Source organism: Lynx rufus, unplaced genomic scaffold (assembly GCF_022079265.1).
Source record: "Lynx rufus isolate CCGP_SWC_20201006 ecotype Redwood Valley unplaced genomic scaffold, mLynRuf1.p SCAF_5, whole genome shotgun sequence".
Classification (NCBI taxonomy): Eukaryota; Metazoa; Chordata; class Mammalia; order Carnivora; family Felidae; genus Lynx; species Lynx rufus.
Genome location: NW_025814867.1, coordinates 55,040,022 through 55,058,195, shown reverse-complemented (window position 1 = coordinate 55,058,195; position 18,174 = coordinate 55,040,022). Strand labels below are relative to the sequence as shown.

Sequence of the window (18,174 nt, the reverse complement as noted above, 5' to 3'; positions counted from 1 at the left end):
GCCCCTTTATGTCAGTACACAGTACAAACCATCTGAAAAATACCGCTTTTCTATTAACCTCATAATAGGACCCTCTAGTTTTAAACAACTGAATTCCCATTTTACAAATGAGAAGATTCAGTCAGAGAAATGACTTACTTGCCTGACTCACAGCTGGGATATGAACCTAGGATGGATATCTGGCTCCTGAGCCTATACAATTTCTAGTGTTCTTGCTTGACTGGAAATTCTAAAACCATAGACAATGGAGGAAAAAGTAGAGGAAATTGGTGATGTTATCATCACATAATTAGGTTAGAGTCCAAAGCCAGGGGCTATTAGATGATTTTATTCCTCAAACCAGTAAGTCTCCACCCAACTCCTCTGAGCTTCAGTTTATTCCCAAATACCTGACAGCAAAAGAAAATGCTACTGCAAATGTGAGCACATTCACAGCTCTGAACACTTCTATTAGAAAGAAACTGCTTTTAATTTCCTGACACAGAAATTTCTCTGGATTGTCAAAACTGAAAAGCATTAGCTCTGTTAGTTGCCTTCTCCCTCAAAATAACCTCCCATAAGCTGAGGCCCCTCTTCCCTTTTGCTAAATCAGCAATAACAAAAGAAAAAATGGGTTCTTTTGTGAGACTTTTCTAAATAAGTTCCACTAGACAGAACTGAAACAACACACACACACATACTCTCTCTCTCATCACTTTAACTTTTCTCTAAGGACCATCTCAGATTATCAAAGATGAATAAATTGCCCAATAAAATATGTGAACATTCCCTCAAATGACCTGATAGCAGCGAAGAATTCTTTTCCTAATATTAGCTCTAATACATGGCAATGCTTTTGATCCTGAAATTTTAATTCTGAAATAATTATATACTCACAGGAAGTAGCAAAAACAAAAAAAGTACAGGCAGATAATGTGAATTTTTCACCCAGACTCCCACCATGGTAACATCTTGCATAATTTTTAGAAAATTACAGGACCAAAACCAGGAAACTGATGCTGACATAATTCACAGAGTTCATTCAGATTTTATAAGTTTCATAAGCATTTGTGTGTGTGTGTGTGTTCACATGTGTACAATTTCATCACGGGGGTAGTTTCATGTAATCATCACCACAATCAAGAACTGTTTCATCACCAAGAAGCTCTCTTGTGCTACTCCATTACAGCCACACCCAGCTCCACACACACACACACACCCCATCCCTAAACCCTGGCCATCACTAAACTGTTCTCCATCTCTATTAATTTGTTTCAAGAATGTTACCTAAATGGAACCATACAATATGAAACCTTTTGAGATTGTTTTTTTTCACTCAGCATAATTCCCTTGAGATCGATTCAGGTTGTTCTATCAATAGTTCATTCCTTTATACTGATAAATAATATTCTATGGTATGAATGTACAAGTATGTTTATAGCAATGATATTTAATTTTCTAAAAAATGCTTTTCCTAACAAAATACTGCATGAAAACCAAATGTCTAAATAAAAATGAAGCTGCTCAGCCTGACAACAGAGTCAGGAAAAACTGGAGCTAGATCATCTTAACCTTCCCCACCTGCCCAAGGCACCTTCCAGAGCACTATTTAAAACCCTTAAAACCTATAATACAGAAAGGAGAATATATACGGGAATGAACCCAAAATAGGTTTTGTACTCACTCAGATTAAGCGTGAAAACAGGAGTGACAGGCTGCTCTAAGGCAATCTATAAGAGTACATCTACTGTCACCTGAAATCTAACCCTAATTAAGCAAGTGGGAAAAAGGGAGGTTGCCTATTTCTATAAGAAAAAGTATTGGGGCGCCTGGGTGGCGCAGTCGGTTAAGCGTCCGACTTCAGCCAGGTCACGATCTCGCGGTCCGGGAGTTCGAGCCCCGCGTCAGGCTCCGGGCTGATGGCTCGGAGCCTGGAGCCTGTTTCCGATTCTGTGTCTCCCTCTCTCTCTGCCCCTCCCCCGTTCATGCTCTGTCTCTCTCTGTCCCAAAAATAAATAAACATTGAAAAAAAAAAAAAAAGTATTATCCAGGGCACCTGGGTGGCTCAGTCGGTTAAGCAGCCGACTTCGGCTCAGGTCATGATCTCGAGGTCTGTTGAGTTCGAGCGCTGCGTCAGGCTCTGTGCTGACAGCTCGGAGCCTGGAGCCTGCTTCAGATTCTGTGTCTCCCTCTCTCTCTAGCCCTCCCCTGTTTGCGATCTGTCTCTTTCAAAAATGAATAAATGTTAAAAAAAATTTTTTTTAAAAAGAAAAAGTATTATCCATCAACAACTGCTTAGTGAAACAAATTTTAAAGATGCAAAGATTATCAGTTAGCTACTGCCAATAATGCTGCATAAGAAACCACTCCAAAACTCAAAAGCTTAATAATAATCACTTAATCTCCACTCATGGGTTTATCAGCCATTTAGGATGACACTGCCTTAAATGTTCGATTCTGAGCCAAGTTGGGGAAGGCAGGCAGAATATACCCAGGGCATATTCTTCTCATGGTGATGACAGAAGGACAAGAGCACAAATGCAAATAAGCTAAAGCATTTTAATCTTACCTTCTTACCATGTCTGCTAACATCCCAAGTCACAAAGTTAAATCTAAAGTTAAGGGGCGAAGAAATACATTCCACACCATGAATAAAGGGCAAGTATAAAGCTATATTATTACTACAGAGGAATTAAGAATTGTGACCAAGAATTCAATGTACCACACACACAAGACTTGTTATCTCCCAAAATATTTCCTCCATCAGAATATGCCTTTGATTAAGACTCTGATCCCCAACAAAAATGAAAACACTGTCAGGGGTAACACTTTATTTCCTATGAAAAGAGAAATGGCAAACATGACCGCAGAAGGCAGAGTAAGAGATTGGGGGAACAACCCCAAACTTCTTGCTATTCTACATATTTACCTAGGATCAGAGTTTGTCTATCTATTTTCACAAAGTAAAAAGACAAAATGCCACAGTGAAACTCTACAATCAAAATACAAACTTTTTTTAAAGATCCTCTTTGAAGTCACAACTCCACATTCCAGACCATTCAGAGTATTTACCACCCCAGAAATCTGTCTGGTAACATTCCAGGGAGACCTGTACAGTACTTGTTTACACTGACACCCTTAAAGCCAGATGAACATTGATTTATCTTAGCCTCTATTAAGTAGTCAGCCCTTCAACATTATTCTGATCCAAATATACAAACACAGGAAAACTACCACACATATTTTGTACTTCTTGATTACCGCCCAATAAATTTCCTTCTGATTACAGTATACCTTCTCTGTATAGGTCCTGTGTCCACATGATTATTTACAGATACCATTTGTGCTATTATATACAATGAAATACCCTGGAGGAAGAAAATTTACTGTGTGAAACTGAACAGTCTATGTTAGCACTATAAAATCAGAATTCTGTGGTTAGTTAGCACTATACACATAAAAATTTACCAAAGTTTAGAATTAGATGCAGGTCCTACTTGCATAAATAAAATGAAGTCTTTTTTTTTTTAATTTTTTTTTTAATGTTTTTATTTATTTTTGAGGCAGAGAGAGACAGAGCATAAGCAGGGGAGGGGCAGAGAGAGAGGGAGACACAGAATCCAAAGCAGGTTCCAGGTTCTGAGCTGACAGCACAAAGCCCGATGTGGGGCTTGAACTCACAAACTGCGAGATCATGACCTGAGCTGAAGTCGGACGCTTAACCGACTGAGCCACCCAAGTGCCCCAATAAAATGAAGTCTTGAACAACATAAACAACTCTCCCTACAAATCCCATTTACCATCTCTCCAATGCCATTAAGATCTGGTTTCCTATTTTATGGACAGACTTGTAAGGAATTAAAGCCAAACGATACCCAACAAAAATTTCTACCCATTTTTCAAAGTATTCAAAAATCAGATAGTATTAACTACGTATTTGAGGACCTATGCATTGTGCTATATCTGCACTGCACTAAAGAAATGTAGTCTAGTTAGAAAGACAAAATACATACATAAATAGTAATAAAAACTTAGGAAACAAATAAAAACTAACCAAGTAGGACAGATAGTAACTGCTACAAAAGTTCAACAAACAGATCAATATGAACTGGGCCTCATCTGAGTTAACCTAGAAATCATTAAGTGAAAAGAAAGAACATGTAAAACATCAAGAATAATATAAAAGAGATACTCTCATAAACTGTACCCCATGGAAGGTATATTTCTGGAAAGAATTTTGTAATGTCTTAAGATTCTTATATACTCTTTGACACAGTCATTTCCTAAGCAAATAATGAGTAAAATGGACAGATGTTTATGGGGGGTAGGCAGAGAAAACCAACCTGGAAATGCCCAACTTCAAAGACTAATCAAATGGTGGTGGTATTATCAGTCTATCAACTGGCTAATGCCACAGCAATGCTGTACAATGACCACAAATCCTGGGGCGCCTGTTCTCACAGCTATGATAGAGGCCCAAGCCCTCTTGAAGCCTAAACTCAGAACTTCCACCTCCTTCTAATCACCAAAGCCCAGAGCAAAAGGGCACTACCTACAAAGTTACATCAGGGGTCAGCAAACTACAGGCCATAGGCAAAACGTGGCCCACAGCCTTTTTTTTTAAGTTTTATTAGAATATAGTCACTCCCTTTTATTTACATATTGGCTATGGCTCATTCATGCTACTATAGCAAAGTGATTGTGACAGAGACCATTAGACTGCAAAGTCTTAAATGTTTATTACTTGGTCCTATGCTACAGGATAAAAGTTATGAGTGAAGAATTAGGACTACTTCTGCAATCTGGCAGTGGAGTATTGGTTTATTATTATATATATTTAAGAATTTTTAATGGCGAGGATGTCTGGGCGGCTCAGTCAGTTAAGCATCAGACTTCTGCTCAGGTCACATTCTCACAGTTCATGACTTTGAGCTGCATCAAGCTTTCTGGTGTCAGCACAGAGCCCACTTTGAGACACTCTGTCTCCCTCTCTCTCTGTCCCTCCCCCACTGGTTCTCTCTTTCTTCTCTCTCAAAATAAATAAACTTAAAAAAAAAAAAAGGCAGTGAAATATGCAATTGAAATAAACATTAGAAACATTCTTTTAAAAAAAAAGAATTTTTAATGGCTTAGAAAAGACATAAAATAGTTAAGAAGTAAAAGAAGGTTTAAAAAAGTATATAGACAGTATGATCTCACCTCTACATAACCATGTATAAGTACGTGTATTACATATAAATAATTCATATACATATATTATTTTCATATATTTTTTAAAGACAAAGCACAGATTGGGAAAATACTTGCAAGACACATATCTGATAAAAAGGACTTGTATCCAAAATACACAAGAAGTCTTAAAACTCCACAATAAGAAATCAAACAACCAGGTTTAAAAATGGGCCAAAGATCTGAATAGACAACTCATCAAAGATACACAGATGGCAAATAAGCATATAAAAAGATGTTCATCACATGTCATCAGGAGACTGTAAATTAAAGTAACAATGAGACACCACTACCTATTATAATGGCTGAAATCAAAAAAACTGACAATACCAAATGCTGATAAGAATGCAGAGCAACAAGAACTTTTTTACATTGTTGGTGGGAATGCAGAATGGTACAGCCACTTGGGAGGACAGTTTGGCAGCCTCTTCCAAAACTCAAGATAGTGTTACCACAAGATCCAGCAATCAGGCTCCTAGGTATTATCCAACTGATTTGAAAACTTATGTTTATACAAAAACCTGCATAGGGAAGTTTATTGCAGCTTTATTCATAAGCACCAAAAGCTGGAAGTAACCAAGATGAATGGATAGGTGAATAAACAAGGTATGGTACATCTATACTATGGGATATACTCAACAATAAAAAAATAAACTAGCAAGCCACAAAAAGAAAGAACATTAAAGACATACTGCTAAGTGAAAGAAGCCAGTATGATAGGCTACATGTTATGTGATTCCAATTATGTGACACTCTGGAAAAGGCGAAACTACAGAGACAATAAAATGATCAATGGTTGCCAAGGACTTGGGGTTCAGGATGAATTGGTAAAGTACAGGGGATTTTTAGGGCTGTAAAATTATTTGGTATGATATTATAATGGTTGATGCAAGACATGAACTTCTCAAAGCCCACAGGACTTCATAGTACAAATAATGCATCTCCCTATATGCAAATTTTGAAAAAGCATTTAAGTCTGGGGATTGAAAGACTGTGACAAATAACTGTATTACAAATATATGAAACAAGCTCACTGAAGGGGATGGGGAGAAGGTGCTGATCTAAGTAATCCTTAAAAATGAGTACAGTCTGTAAGACTAAGGCAAGGGAACCATACATAAAACACAAGGTTTTTTATGGGACACAGGTGTATAGTAGAATTGAGTAATTAAGTAAATGGATGGCAGATGATGGGAACAATGGCCAAAGTTATAACAATTCAAACAAAATAAAGTAGCATTAGATAATAACCCAAAATATAATAAAGGTATTCATGAATCCATACTGCTATAAATAAATGACTGAACAAATTAGTACATGGGAGAAAAGAGACAAATCTTCCATACAGAAGAGTTCCAAATAATTTATACAGATATCCCACCTTCAAGGAGGGGCAGTATGACTCACTACTTCTTAGGTATAGGCTGTGCAGAGTGACTTCCTTCTGAAGTGCACATTATGGAAAGGGGGGAAAAAGAGTATAGCGGAGAAATGACAAGCACTACCTCAGCCAGGTGATGAAGGCCAACATCAACAGTGATAAATCATGTTGCCAGTACATGCCCTTGATAAAATGTCATGAAAATAGCGTTTTGCCTGTGGTCTTCCTCCCAATAACCCATAATCCCAGTCTTGGGGGGAAAACATTAAATTCCAATGGTATGGTATCCTACAAAATATTTGATGGAATACTCCTCAAAACTGTCAAGGTCCTCAAAAACAAGGTAAATCAAAGAAACAGACACTGCCAAGAGGAGACTAAGGAAAACATGACAACTAAATGTAACATGAGGAGGAAGTGTCTGGGTGGTTGAGTCAGTTAAGCGTCCAACTCTTGATTTAGGCTCAGGTCACGATCTCACACTTTTGTGAGTCCCATATTGGGCTCCACGCTGAGCGTGTGGCCTACTTGGGATTCTCTCTCCCTTTCTGCCCCTTTCTGACTCGGGCACATATGCACATGCATGTGTGTGCATGTGTGTGTGTGTGTATCTGTATCCACCCATTTCTCTCCCTTTCTCAGAAAGCAAGAAAGCAAAAGAAAAGAAAAGAAAAGAAAAGAAAAGAAAGAAAGAAAGAAAGAAAGAAAGAAAGAAAGAAAGAAAGAAGAAATAAACATTAACATGGTATCCTGGATGGGATCTTGGAAAAGAAAATGTACACTGAATAAGAACTAAAGATATCTAGGGGCGCCTGGGTGGCGCAGTCGGTTAAGCGTCCGAATTCAGCTCAGGTCACGATCTCGCGGTCTGTGAGTCTGAGCCCTGCGTCGGGCTCTGGGCTGATGGCTCAGAGCCTGGAGCCTGCTTCCGATTCTGCTTCCCTCTCTCTCTGCCCCTCCCCCGTTCATGCTGTGTCTCTCTCTGTCTCAAAAATAAATAAACGTTAAAAAAAAAAATTTTTAAAAAAGAACTAAAGATATCTAAACTACAGCCTTTAGTTAATAATAATGTAATAGTACCGGCTCATTAAATAATAAAAGAAGCTGGGTGTGGCACAGGAACTCTGCACTATCTTCTCAATTTTTCTGAAGATCTACAACTACAAAACATAAAATCTATTTAAAAAAAAAATGTTAACAGTGATGATCTCCCTATAAGGGAAACGTTGGAAATTTATGCTTTTGTTTTTCTAATTCTCTGTACCACACACATTTTCTAAGATAAGCTCTATGCTGCTCTAAAAAGTGTATACATAAAAGATTTGGGTTTTTTCCAACTTGTTTCAGTACAAAACACTAGAACTGTGATTATAAATTTTAAAAGCAGATACTATTTATTAAATAGTTACAATTTGCTATGAATTGTATACGAAGAATTTTAACAATTATCTGTGTAATGAGCAGTATTACTCCTTTTTAAAATGTGAAGAAATATGGGGTGCCAGAGTGGCTCAGTTGGGTAAGTGTCTGACTCCTGATTTCAGCTCAGAGTGATCTGTACTGCACAGTGCTTGGACTCTCTCACTCCCTCTCTCTCTTCCCCTTCCCTGCTCACTCACACTGTCTCAAAACAAACTTAAAAAATAAAATAAAATGTGAAGAAACAGAACATCAGAAAGTTTAACTCATATAGTTAATAGGTGGCAGGTAAACAGACTCTAAAACATCCTTTTATTTCTATATAATATAGCTTCCCCACAATTACTTGTGCAGTACTTCATCAACTAATGCTAGTATATATACTATCTGAAAGCACTTCACAACAATGCTATGAAGTGAATTATAAAAAGCCATATTTATGTGAAACTGTGTCACAAGAAAAATGTGTGACAGGCACCACTGCAGTACTAACTCCACCAAAACCAGAAAACAAAATCTCCATCAGATTACACAACAAGCTGCATTACTATGTAAAAAACACAGTGGCTACCAAACCTACACCAAATAACTTTTAAGCACTACAGAGTTCTTGTTTTACCAGAAATTATCATGAATCATACCTTTTTCCTAGGTAATAAAGCAGTTCTTTCAAAATGTGTCGAGTCAAAGAACTAAAATTGAATATTCTCCTCACACTACTTTGAAATTCAAGAGATACTGAGGCTGACTTCTTGCTTTCATCAAGGCTTACCACCCCACTGCTCAAATTATTTCAACATGTGACAGAATTGATAAGCAGAATGAATAGCCTACATCTGTGCTTTTTATGATGCCATTTCATGATTCCTTAATTCACAGGGTGATTCAACTGAAGCTGAAGAATTTTAAGTAAATTGGTTTATTTTTAGGTAAACTGGTCTGTATCATGAAAATAACCCAAGAGCAGACTGCACGTGGGGCCTGAACAAGGGAAACCCAAAACCTGCCCAAAGAGTTACGTTATAACATCAATATGCATGAACAAGATCAAATATATATGGACAAGAGCCTGTCAAAAGGACACAAAAGCCAGATTGATGGGGTACCCACTGGCCAAATCTGGGACAACGCGAGCATCAAAGTAAAAAATTCAACCAGTAAAAAACCAAACAACCCAACTTCCAAAAACAGACAAAGGATCTGAATGGCCATTCTACCAATAAAGATATATGGGTAACAAGTACATGAGAAGATGCTTAACATAATTAGCCATCAGGGAGACGAAAATTAAAACCACAGGAAAACACCACCATCCACCTATCAGTCTGGCTTTAAAACAACCTGACACCACCAAGCGGTGGTGAGGATGCAGAATAACTGAAATGTTCATACACTGCAGGGGAGAAAGCAAAATGGCACAAACCACTTCAGAAAAACAGTTTGGCAATTTTTTATAAAGTTAAATATATGTATACACTTAAATAGGATCCAACAATCCCATCCATACTTATTTACCTATGTAAAAGGAAAACCTATACAGAAATGTTCACAGCAGCTTTACTCCTAATCATCAAAATCTAGAAATTCAAATGTGCCTCAACAGGGGAATGGATAACTGGAACACTGTATTACTCAAAATGAAAAGAAACAAACCTTGGGTGAATCTCAAGTGCACCATGCTGTGAAAACAGACTCAGAGACTACATACTGTATAATTTCATTTACGTATTTTGGAAAAAACAAACCATAAAGTCAGGGAACAGAACAGAAATTGCAGGGGTTGGGGGCATGGTTAAGGATGAGGGAAGGGCTTGAAAACAAAGGGGTAGCAAAGGGAATTTGCGGAGGGGGAAGGTTGGAGGAATGATAAAATTGTTCTGGAATTTGTGGTGGTAACTGTGTGAATCTACATGTATTAAAATTTATGGAACTGTAAATGACAAGACTGAATTTCATTGTCTTTAAGTTGAAAATAAATTTAAAAGGAAAAAATCAAGAAAAATCATGATTAAAAAGGAATAAATCCTCTAACTCCTTAAAACAGAAAACCAACTAACAACCTAAGAATGCTTAGGGACATCTGGACTAATCAACAGCACAAGTCTCCAGATACAAATGCACTGAGAATTTGGTATTACTTCTGGGAACTTGGTATTACCTCTAGTCCTGCTAAAAGGGTTTACCCTAAATCTAATCATGAGAAACCATCAAACAAGACCAAATTGGGGTCATTTTACAAAATAACTGGCTTGGACTCTTCAAAAATGCCAATTACATAAAACGTAAAAACTCAAGAACTGGTCCAGATGAAAGAAGTCTAAAAAGAGATATGAGAACCCAGTGCAATGCACAATCTTAGATTTATTTTTTCTATAAAAGACTTCATAGGTGGGACAACTGACAAAATTTCGATATGGCCCACTGATTAGATATCACTATTGTGGCAATGTTAATTTTGTGGTTTTGATCATTGTCCTATGGTTATGTAAGAAAATTTAATTAGAAAGAAAGCAAATGAGGTAAGCGTTGGCATTTGGCAAATCTGAGGAAAGGGTATCCAGGAATTCTTTGTACTATTCTTGTAACGGTCTGAAATTATATCAAAACTGAAAGTAAATTATTAAAAAAAGTAACATCCCTTGGACTAAAAATAACAGATCAAGTAATCTAAAGGATGGAATCAATATGAACAAATTTACTAAAATAGTCTAGAGAAAACACTGGCACTTACTCAGTATTGACTACAGAGGAGTATCTAGTCCTGACACTCAAGGCTGGAGTTCTAGATTCTACTATGGCAAGGATAAGCTTGATGCTGTTAAATTATACAAGCAATTCTCCCTTAACTCTTTGCATGCTCATAAAAAGACTTCCACCTATAAAACAACACCTTCAAGTGGAGATCTGGCTAGAAAAGAAGATAATTCATCATACTGACTTAGAAATTACTCATATTTATAAACTGGGTTATAAATCAGCTTCTTGAAAATTTGATTAATACCAGCCTTCCCAAATTGTATCAACTCCGGGACATGAACAAGAGTATTTGGGGACCCATAGCCTGGGAACCATACTCTTAAAATGGTAAGTTTATCAAGGCTGTGTAACTGTGAGGGCTCCTGGCTATCACCTTTTCTATTAGCTACATTCCTTCACCTCGTCATAGCCTTCTTTCAACCAAGAAGTTTCATTACTCATAAAGACAACATCAAAGAGAATAAGACTAAGTAAGTTCAGCAGGAAACTGTATTTTTAGTGGGAAAATCATGAAAAGTACTCAAATAATTTCACCTGGGAAAAACTGCATAAGATACTATCATTTAAATATGACACTAATACAATCACTTTAAGGACACACAAAAAAGGGGAAAATGTTTTTATTTCATGCTTCTTAAAGTCTTGACATACAAGAGGTAAACCAAACCACAAGTGAAAACTTTAAATATGCAGAGAGAACAGGAGCCACTATAAAAACTTCAGGCCTTTATCCATAACTTCAGAACTGGGGAGTCTAATCTTAAAAAAAGGAAAATGCTCCATTCAGCACTCACTTAATTGCCTTATTTAGTGGTATTCCTAGAGTTTATGAATTAGCTCTTGGTTCTGGCATACTTAGTAAGTCTGATATTGCTTATAGAAATAGGATCTTAATACTTCATTCTCAGAACACTTTAAAATTCAAGCCAATGTTTTTCTTTCAAAGAGTGGAAGGTATTTCTCATTCAAGTCTGATTCACGGTTTTATAAAGCATAAAGGTCATTTTCATTATTTCATCATGTATATGCTGGATTCAAATATTCTTTTTGATGGTGATCTACTCAATGACAGAAAACTTAATATGAAGAAAATTCCTTCCTTCTCAATTTGTAAACCAAAATTTTAAAAGCAAAAATGTTTGAAGTGATAGGAAGACATTTTTATGACATAAGCTACTGCTCTAAGCTGCTGGCCTGAGCAAAAATAACGAAAGTACACATTGTTAACCTTTAAAAAGTCTATGTTTGCTACAAATCCATACATATTTTAAACATATTTTCTTCTGTAATAAAAATCAAGATAATCCCCAATTTAACAGCTTTTGAAGATGTTAACATTTTGAATAAAATAACTTCTCCCGAATGTCCAGGAATAAACTGAACCACAACTTACCTACCCCAATGACATAAAAATGATCAAAGTACATAAAAAGTTCCTATTAAAAATGATTCTTCATATGCACTTTTACTAAAGCAATCAATGCAAAATGAATGTAAAGCTTGTTTTATGATTCAAGATTTAGGTAACCTCCAAATAATCACAACTTTTAAGATTTGAAATCCAGTGCTACAGTATGGAAAAGAGTAGGGTCTCCTAAAAAGGCAAACTTATAAAATTCCACACGCAAAATGGCCTAAATATCTGTAATAATTACATTCTCCATAATCTTTTATCTAAAACTTCAAAGCCATCAATCTCTTTCAGTGCTCTGAATGAGCAATCAAAATAGTCCCATTTATTCAAGTTTAAAACTAAATTTCTCCTCTCTCAATATGGAAGCACAAATGGAATAGACAATAAAAGTTATTTTGTCCAACATCCTGAGCCTACAGATATGGAAATCATCTACAACCCAATCTCATTGTGTCATCATCGATTCACCTTCTTCACCAGTAGCATCTTGGGAAATATGAAGGTCTTCAAGCATCTCAGCCAGACTAATTCGAGGTGCTCCTTCATCATCCGTGTCACTTTCCACAGGAATGGTTGAATCTAAAAAAATACAAGGAGGATTTCAAATACAAATATGAAAATATACAAAATGCCTGCCTCTACCATCTTTACTATCATTTAAACATATTATATTAGCAGTTCTTGTACCATATCTAGAGCAGGCATTTATATTCACTGAATGACTCAACTGCATAAATATATAAATAAATATCCACTAGTATAGAGATCAGGAACTTGAAGGGTCATGCTCGGATACAATGATATCAAATATGATAAGGCAAACAACATTTTAATAAGTCCTACTGTTCTGCAAGTGTTTTTATTTTTTGCAAATGTTTAATTAGAGGACTTTTAAAACCACACAGTAAAAGTCATTTATGGAATGAAAGTTTAAGATACCAAAATACTTATATGGGGTTAACATATCTATACAAAAGCAAAAGATGCAACTTAAATCAAACACTCGTAAAACACTAACCTCTATAAATGTTTACATTTTTTCTAATTGCCTCATCTTCTTCAAGATCTTCAAGGAAATCTTGGTATTGCCTACAGAAGAATAAAGAAACAAATTTAAATATTTCATCTTTACCAAGACAGTATTGAGTTGTTTTCATTTTCAGCACTGTAAGATAAATGTGTTCCATGTATGAAAATCTTTAAAAATAATAACTGAAGGTCAAATATGGATGTTAATTAAATAGTCTGACAAATTTAAAAAAATATTTTCTTTCAAAATTACATGATACATACACAATTGGGGTGCCTGGGTGGCTCAGTCCACCTCTTGGACTTAGCATGCAACTCCTGATTTCAGTTCAGGTCATAATCTCACAGTTTGTGAGTTTGAACCCTGCATTAGGCTTGCACTGACAGCACGGAGCCTGATCATGATTCTGTATCTCATTCTCTCTCTCCCCCTCCCCTGCTTGCATTCTCTTTCTAAAAATAAATAAAATTTAATGTCCCTCCCCTCAAGTCATATGGCTAAGTTAAAATACATGCACTTTTAAGTCTATAGATGAAATAACCAAATATGTACTTATAATATCTAATTTAACATTATATATTTATAAATACTTTAAATTACGAGACTCTATTTTGCTATTTACCACTCACATTTCATGACACAATTTTATTTAAACTCATTTTTTTAGACAGTGTCTTAACCATTATTAAAACCATTTTTTAATCATCCAATATAATTTTCTAGAACCCAACATCTTCATTTCTCCTTAAGTTGTTTGAAAAACAGCATATTTAGAACAACCTGAGGGTTGATGGGGGTGGGCGATGGGTACTGAGGAAGGCACCCGTTGGGAGCACTGGGTGTTGTATGGAAACCAATTTGACAATAAATTTCATATTAGAAAGAAAAGAAGGAAGGAAGGAAGGAAGGAAGGAAGGAAGGAAGGAAGGAAGGAAGGAAGGAAAGAAAGAAAGAAAGAAAGAAAGAAAGAAAGAAAGAAAGAAAGAAAGAAAGAAAGAAAGAAAAGAAAGAAAAACAGCATATTTGATATTAAAGGGCTATTTTCTTTTCATCTGGAGTCATAAGTACTCACTTGCTATTTGCGATATCCACAATGTAATTACTAATGTTAACTTTTCAAATGTGTTGTTTACAACAATGTTGCAATTCTCAGGTCAAAACCCAGGAAATAATAATCAAATCTGTTAAATATCATTATATCCTCCCTACATTGATTCGATATCCTCTTACACTGATTCAATTAACACAATAAGAATACAAAATTAATACTGAATGGAATAATCATGTGATGACTATATAAAATATAAAAACTATAAAGATTTATTGTAAGGATTTCCTTTGAGACAACATATAAGGTTTAAAGAAAAGTAGGACCTTTCATCATCTGTATCCATGTTTTCTCTCTCTCTTGCAAGCTCTTTCAGTTTCCAGTTTCTACGACGCTGACGTTTGGTACGGTCATAGTTCTTCTTGATTAACACCTAGAAGTAAAAGAAATATTTGCAAAGTTACAAAAAAATGGGAACTAAATAACGGGGCCTCCAAGTCCAATAAAGTTAAAAAGAGAAAGATTCTGAGAATGCCAAAAAGTCACCAAACTGATGAGTGGTTACATCTTAGGGAAAAAAAAATAGGGATCAAGAGGCAGGGTCAAGAGAAATTTTAACATTTTTCTTCATGTACTCAGTATTTTATGAAAATGCAGTCAGCCATAGTTTGCATAAGTGTTATAATTTACTAATGAAATTTTCCAGTGACTAAAAATTAAACTGCTTTTTTATACTCAAAACTTCAAATTTCTGATGTCTTAATCATCCTGAAATATTATCACAGGCAGGCATTTTTCCTTTTATTACTACTAATAAGTACTTATAGAAGTACATATATCTTTCACAAATATATGTCCTAGGGCAGTTTAAAAAATTGTGGAATAAGTGAAAATAATTTTACACAATGCAAAATCTTGTATGACTGTCTTAATCTCCTCTTACAACCTTGTTAGACTTTTATCTAAACTATGCTTCTATTTCCTAATTTACTAATCAATAAAAGCACAACTGGGTGGTGAGAAGGGGAGTCCTTCTTATATCCTGACTTTATTTTTACCCACAGCTAAAGAGATTAGTGTTTATTTTAAAAGATAAGTCAAGCAGGAGATAAAGTCTTTCCCATTTCATATTCACTCTTGTTCATGATTCTAATAAACTCATGTTAGTATTTAACAGTTTTTTTTTTCAGAAGTAACATTCTTTCTCTAAGACTCAACACTGTAAAGATTATTTTCAACTGCAATTATAGTTAAGCCTGAATAACCTGAATAATGGTTTAAATTCTAAACGCCTTAACTGAACAATATATGAAATAAGCTAAGCCTAAAAGAATGAACCTAAATTAAGTTCTAAAGGTCATCATTTTTAGCTGCAAATTTATTTTTGCTCTATGGATGGTACCAAGCCATTCTGACAGAGTAAAAATTCGATTATAAGATTATAAGAGCAACAAAAAAAACTCAATAAATCTTGGATTTTCTCCTCAAAGACACGATTAAACATGAAGGCTTTTGCCATTACACCTTAACTCCAATTTCAAAAGAAACCTCTAAATAGATTTTATTTTCATAAATGTGAACTCGTGCATCTTACCCATAAGAGTTATCAATCCTGTTTAACACAGGAAAAAATCTAAAGCCTTACCACATCTGGGACTCTATCTGAGTTCATTTTATTGACATGCTCATCATTTAAGTTACAGTTGGCCAAATCAAATCTGAAATAAAAACAATTAAACACTTAAGGACAGAAACATTTATGCTTTCCACATTACTTTTTACTTTATTTTAATTTTATGGAATTTAGAGTTCCTAAGATTAACATTTAATATGCTTTTCCACATTAAAAGTTTTGCAGTTTACTATACAGTGAACATGCCTTTATAGATACTGGTAAAGACAAAATGCACTGCTATCTGTGAGTTTCACGTATTACCCATCACTGTCCACCTTATCATATTGCAAAAGAATCAAAACAGACATAGATCAGTATAACATTAAGAATTCAGTTAGATGGTTCCATTTAGTTTACTAAAAAAAATGATTCTTTAAAAAGATGGCCAAAATTGGGGCGCCTGGTGGCTCAGTCGGTTGGGCGGCCGACTTCGGCTCAGGTCACGATCTCGCGGTCCGTGAGTTCAAGCCCCGCGTCGGGCTCTGGGCTGACAGCTCAGAGCCTGGAGCCTGCTTCGGATTCTGTGTCTCCCTCTGTCTCTGCCCCTTCCCTGCTCATGCTCTGTCTCTGTCTCAAAAAAAAAAAAAAAAAAAAAAAAAAAAAAAAAAAAATGGCCAAAATGGAATAACTATGAGCTTTTATCCAATCCAGTTTAATTTAGCTACCAATAAGCAAACTGTAACGCTCCTAAACTCTTAAATTCTTTTTGGAATAAACAGCTTTAGTATTTTAGATGGCTTTGCTGGATCCCAAAGAAAATTTGCAATGTCAATCGCCAGTTTAAAATACTATAGTACTTATAGGAGCCCCAGGGTGGCTCAGCTAGTTAAGTATCCGACTCTGTACTTCAGCTTAGGTCATGATCTCAGGGTCTTGAGTTTGAGCCCCATATTGGGCTCTGTGCTGCACTGGGCATGGAACCTGCTTAAGATTCTCTCTCCCTCTCCATCTGCCCCTTCCCCACTCATGTGTGCATGCTCACACTCATAAAAGAGAGAAGGGGAGGGGAGAGGAGGGGTGGAGAGGGGAGGAGAGGGGAGGGAAGGGGAGGGGAGGGGAGGGGAGGGAAAAGAAAATACTATAAAATAATACAAACCCCAATACCAGGTCTCCAGGATTTAGAAGATGTCCCAAATGAGTGCGACAGAAGTACTGTTTATCTGTATTCATTTCGGATGTTTTCTGTACCCAGACTTCCCCAAGCATATGCTTGACAGGAAAGAAAATGCACTCTTCAATAATCCAGGCATAACTCAAAATGCATCTCACAAAAACTATATACAATGTTGATTTTGGTTTTCTAAATTTTCATTTTAAAGACAGCAACTGTTTTATTTTTCAGATCTCTGAAACATTGTCAAAATTAACAAATTACTGTATTAAATACAGAAAAACTCAAGGAATACATAAAATAAGTATGTTTATTAAGATTTTATTCAAAGCTTTATAAAACATTAAGAATGTCACCTAAATACAGATATCATATATAGAATTTTCAAAGCAAATGTTTTCACAGGGAGATAGGCAATACAAAGAGCAAAAAGAATAACTGAAAAAGTACAAGAATCTTAACTCTAGAAAATATCCTAAGCAACCCCTTATTTTATACATAAGGTTCAAAAAACCAAGGTTCAGACAAAACATTCTAGCAATCCCAGTGGCGGCACAATCCCAGTAGCTGCTGCTGCTGCTGCTGCTGCTGCTGCTGCTGCTACTACAGAACCCAAATCTTTATGAAATCAATTTTTTAGACGTCTACTATTTGAGCTATAACCCTTTTTTTCCTTAATACCTATTGCAGAAACAACATTCCAAGTTTGAAATTTTAAACTAGAAACAATTAAAGTCCCTTTCCAAGATAGGATTTTACAAGCAATTATAATTGACATTTCAAATTTCTAGGCTGAATTAAGTATAGCATTTGCCAATACTTTTTACTAACAAAAAGAGACCTAAGTAAAATGGGATCAAGAGGGAAAAAACTAGGAGTAATAAACAGAGGAATTAAGGAATCTCAGGCGAAAAGAGACAGAGAGAGAAATGAAAAATGACAGGTCCCAGATTTAGGAAAGAACTGGAAAAAAAAAAAAAGTGAATCCCTAGTTTCTTCAAAACTAAACATTCATTACCAAATGATATGACAAAACATGCTCCTTGGTATTTACTTACCCAAAGGAGTTGAAAACTTGTCTACACAAAACTAAAAACACAAGGATGTTAATACAACTTTATTCATAATGGT

The 18,174-nt window shown here is 35.7% G+C and overlaps 1 protein-coding gene across 2 annotated transcripts in view; it reads right to left on the bottom strand.

The window, feature by feature from the left end:
• Window positions 1-18,174, bottom strand: part of NMD3 (NMD3 ribosome export adaptor) — a 50,699-nt gene that overhangs the window by 6,903 nt on the left and 25,622 nt on the right. Inside the window, exons 12-16 of one of the 2 annotated variants that reach the window (XM_047098519.1) lie at window positions 17,029-17,141; window positions 15,903-15,975; window positions 14,584-14,690; window positions 13,198-13,268; window positions 12,648-12,758 (exon numbers count right to left, since the gene is read on the bottom strand). In XM_047098519.1, the coding sequence (XP_046954475.1) occupies window positions 12,648-12,758; window positions 13,198-13,268; window positions 14,584-14,690; window positions 15,903-15,975; window positions 17,029-17,141 (475 nt within the window). Of the gene's footprint in view, window positions 1-11,369; window positions 12,759-13,197; window positions 13,269-14,583; window positions 14,691-15,902; window positions 15,976-17,028; window positions 17,142-18,174 lie in introns of those variants that run through there. The other variant, XM_047098518.1, reaches the window with a different exon arrangement.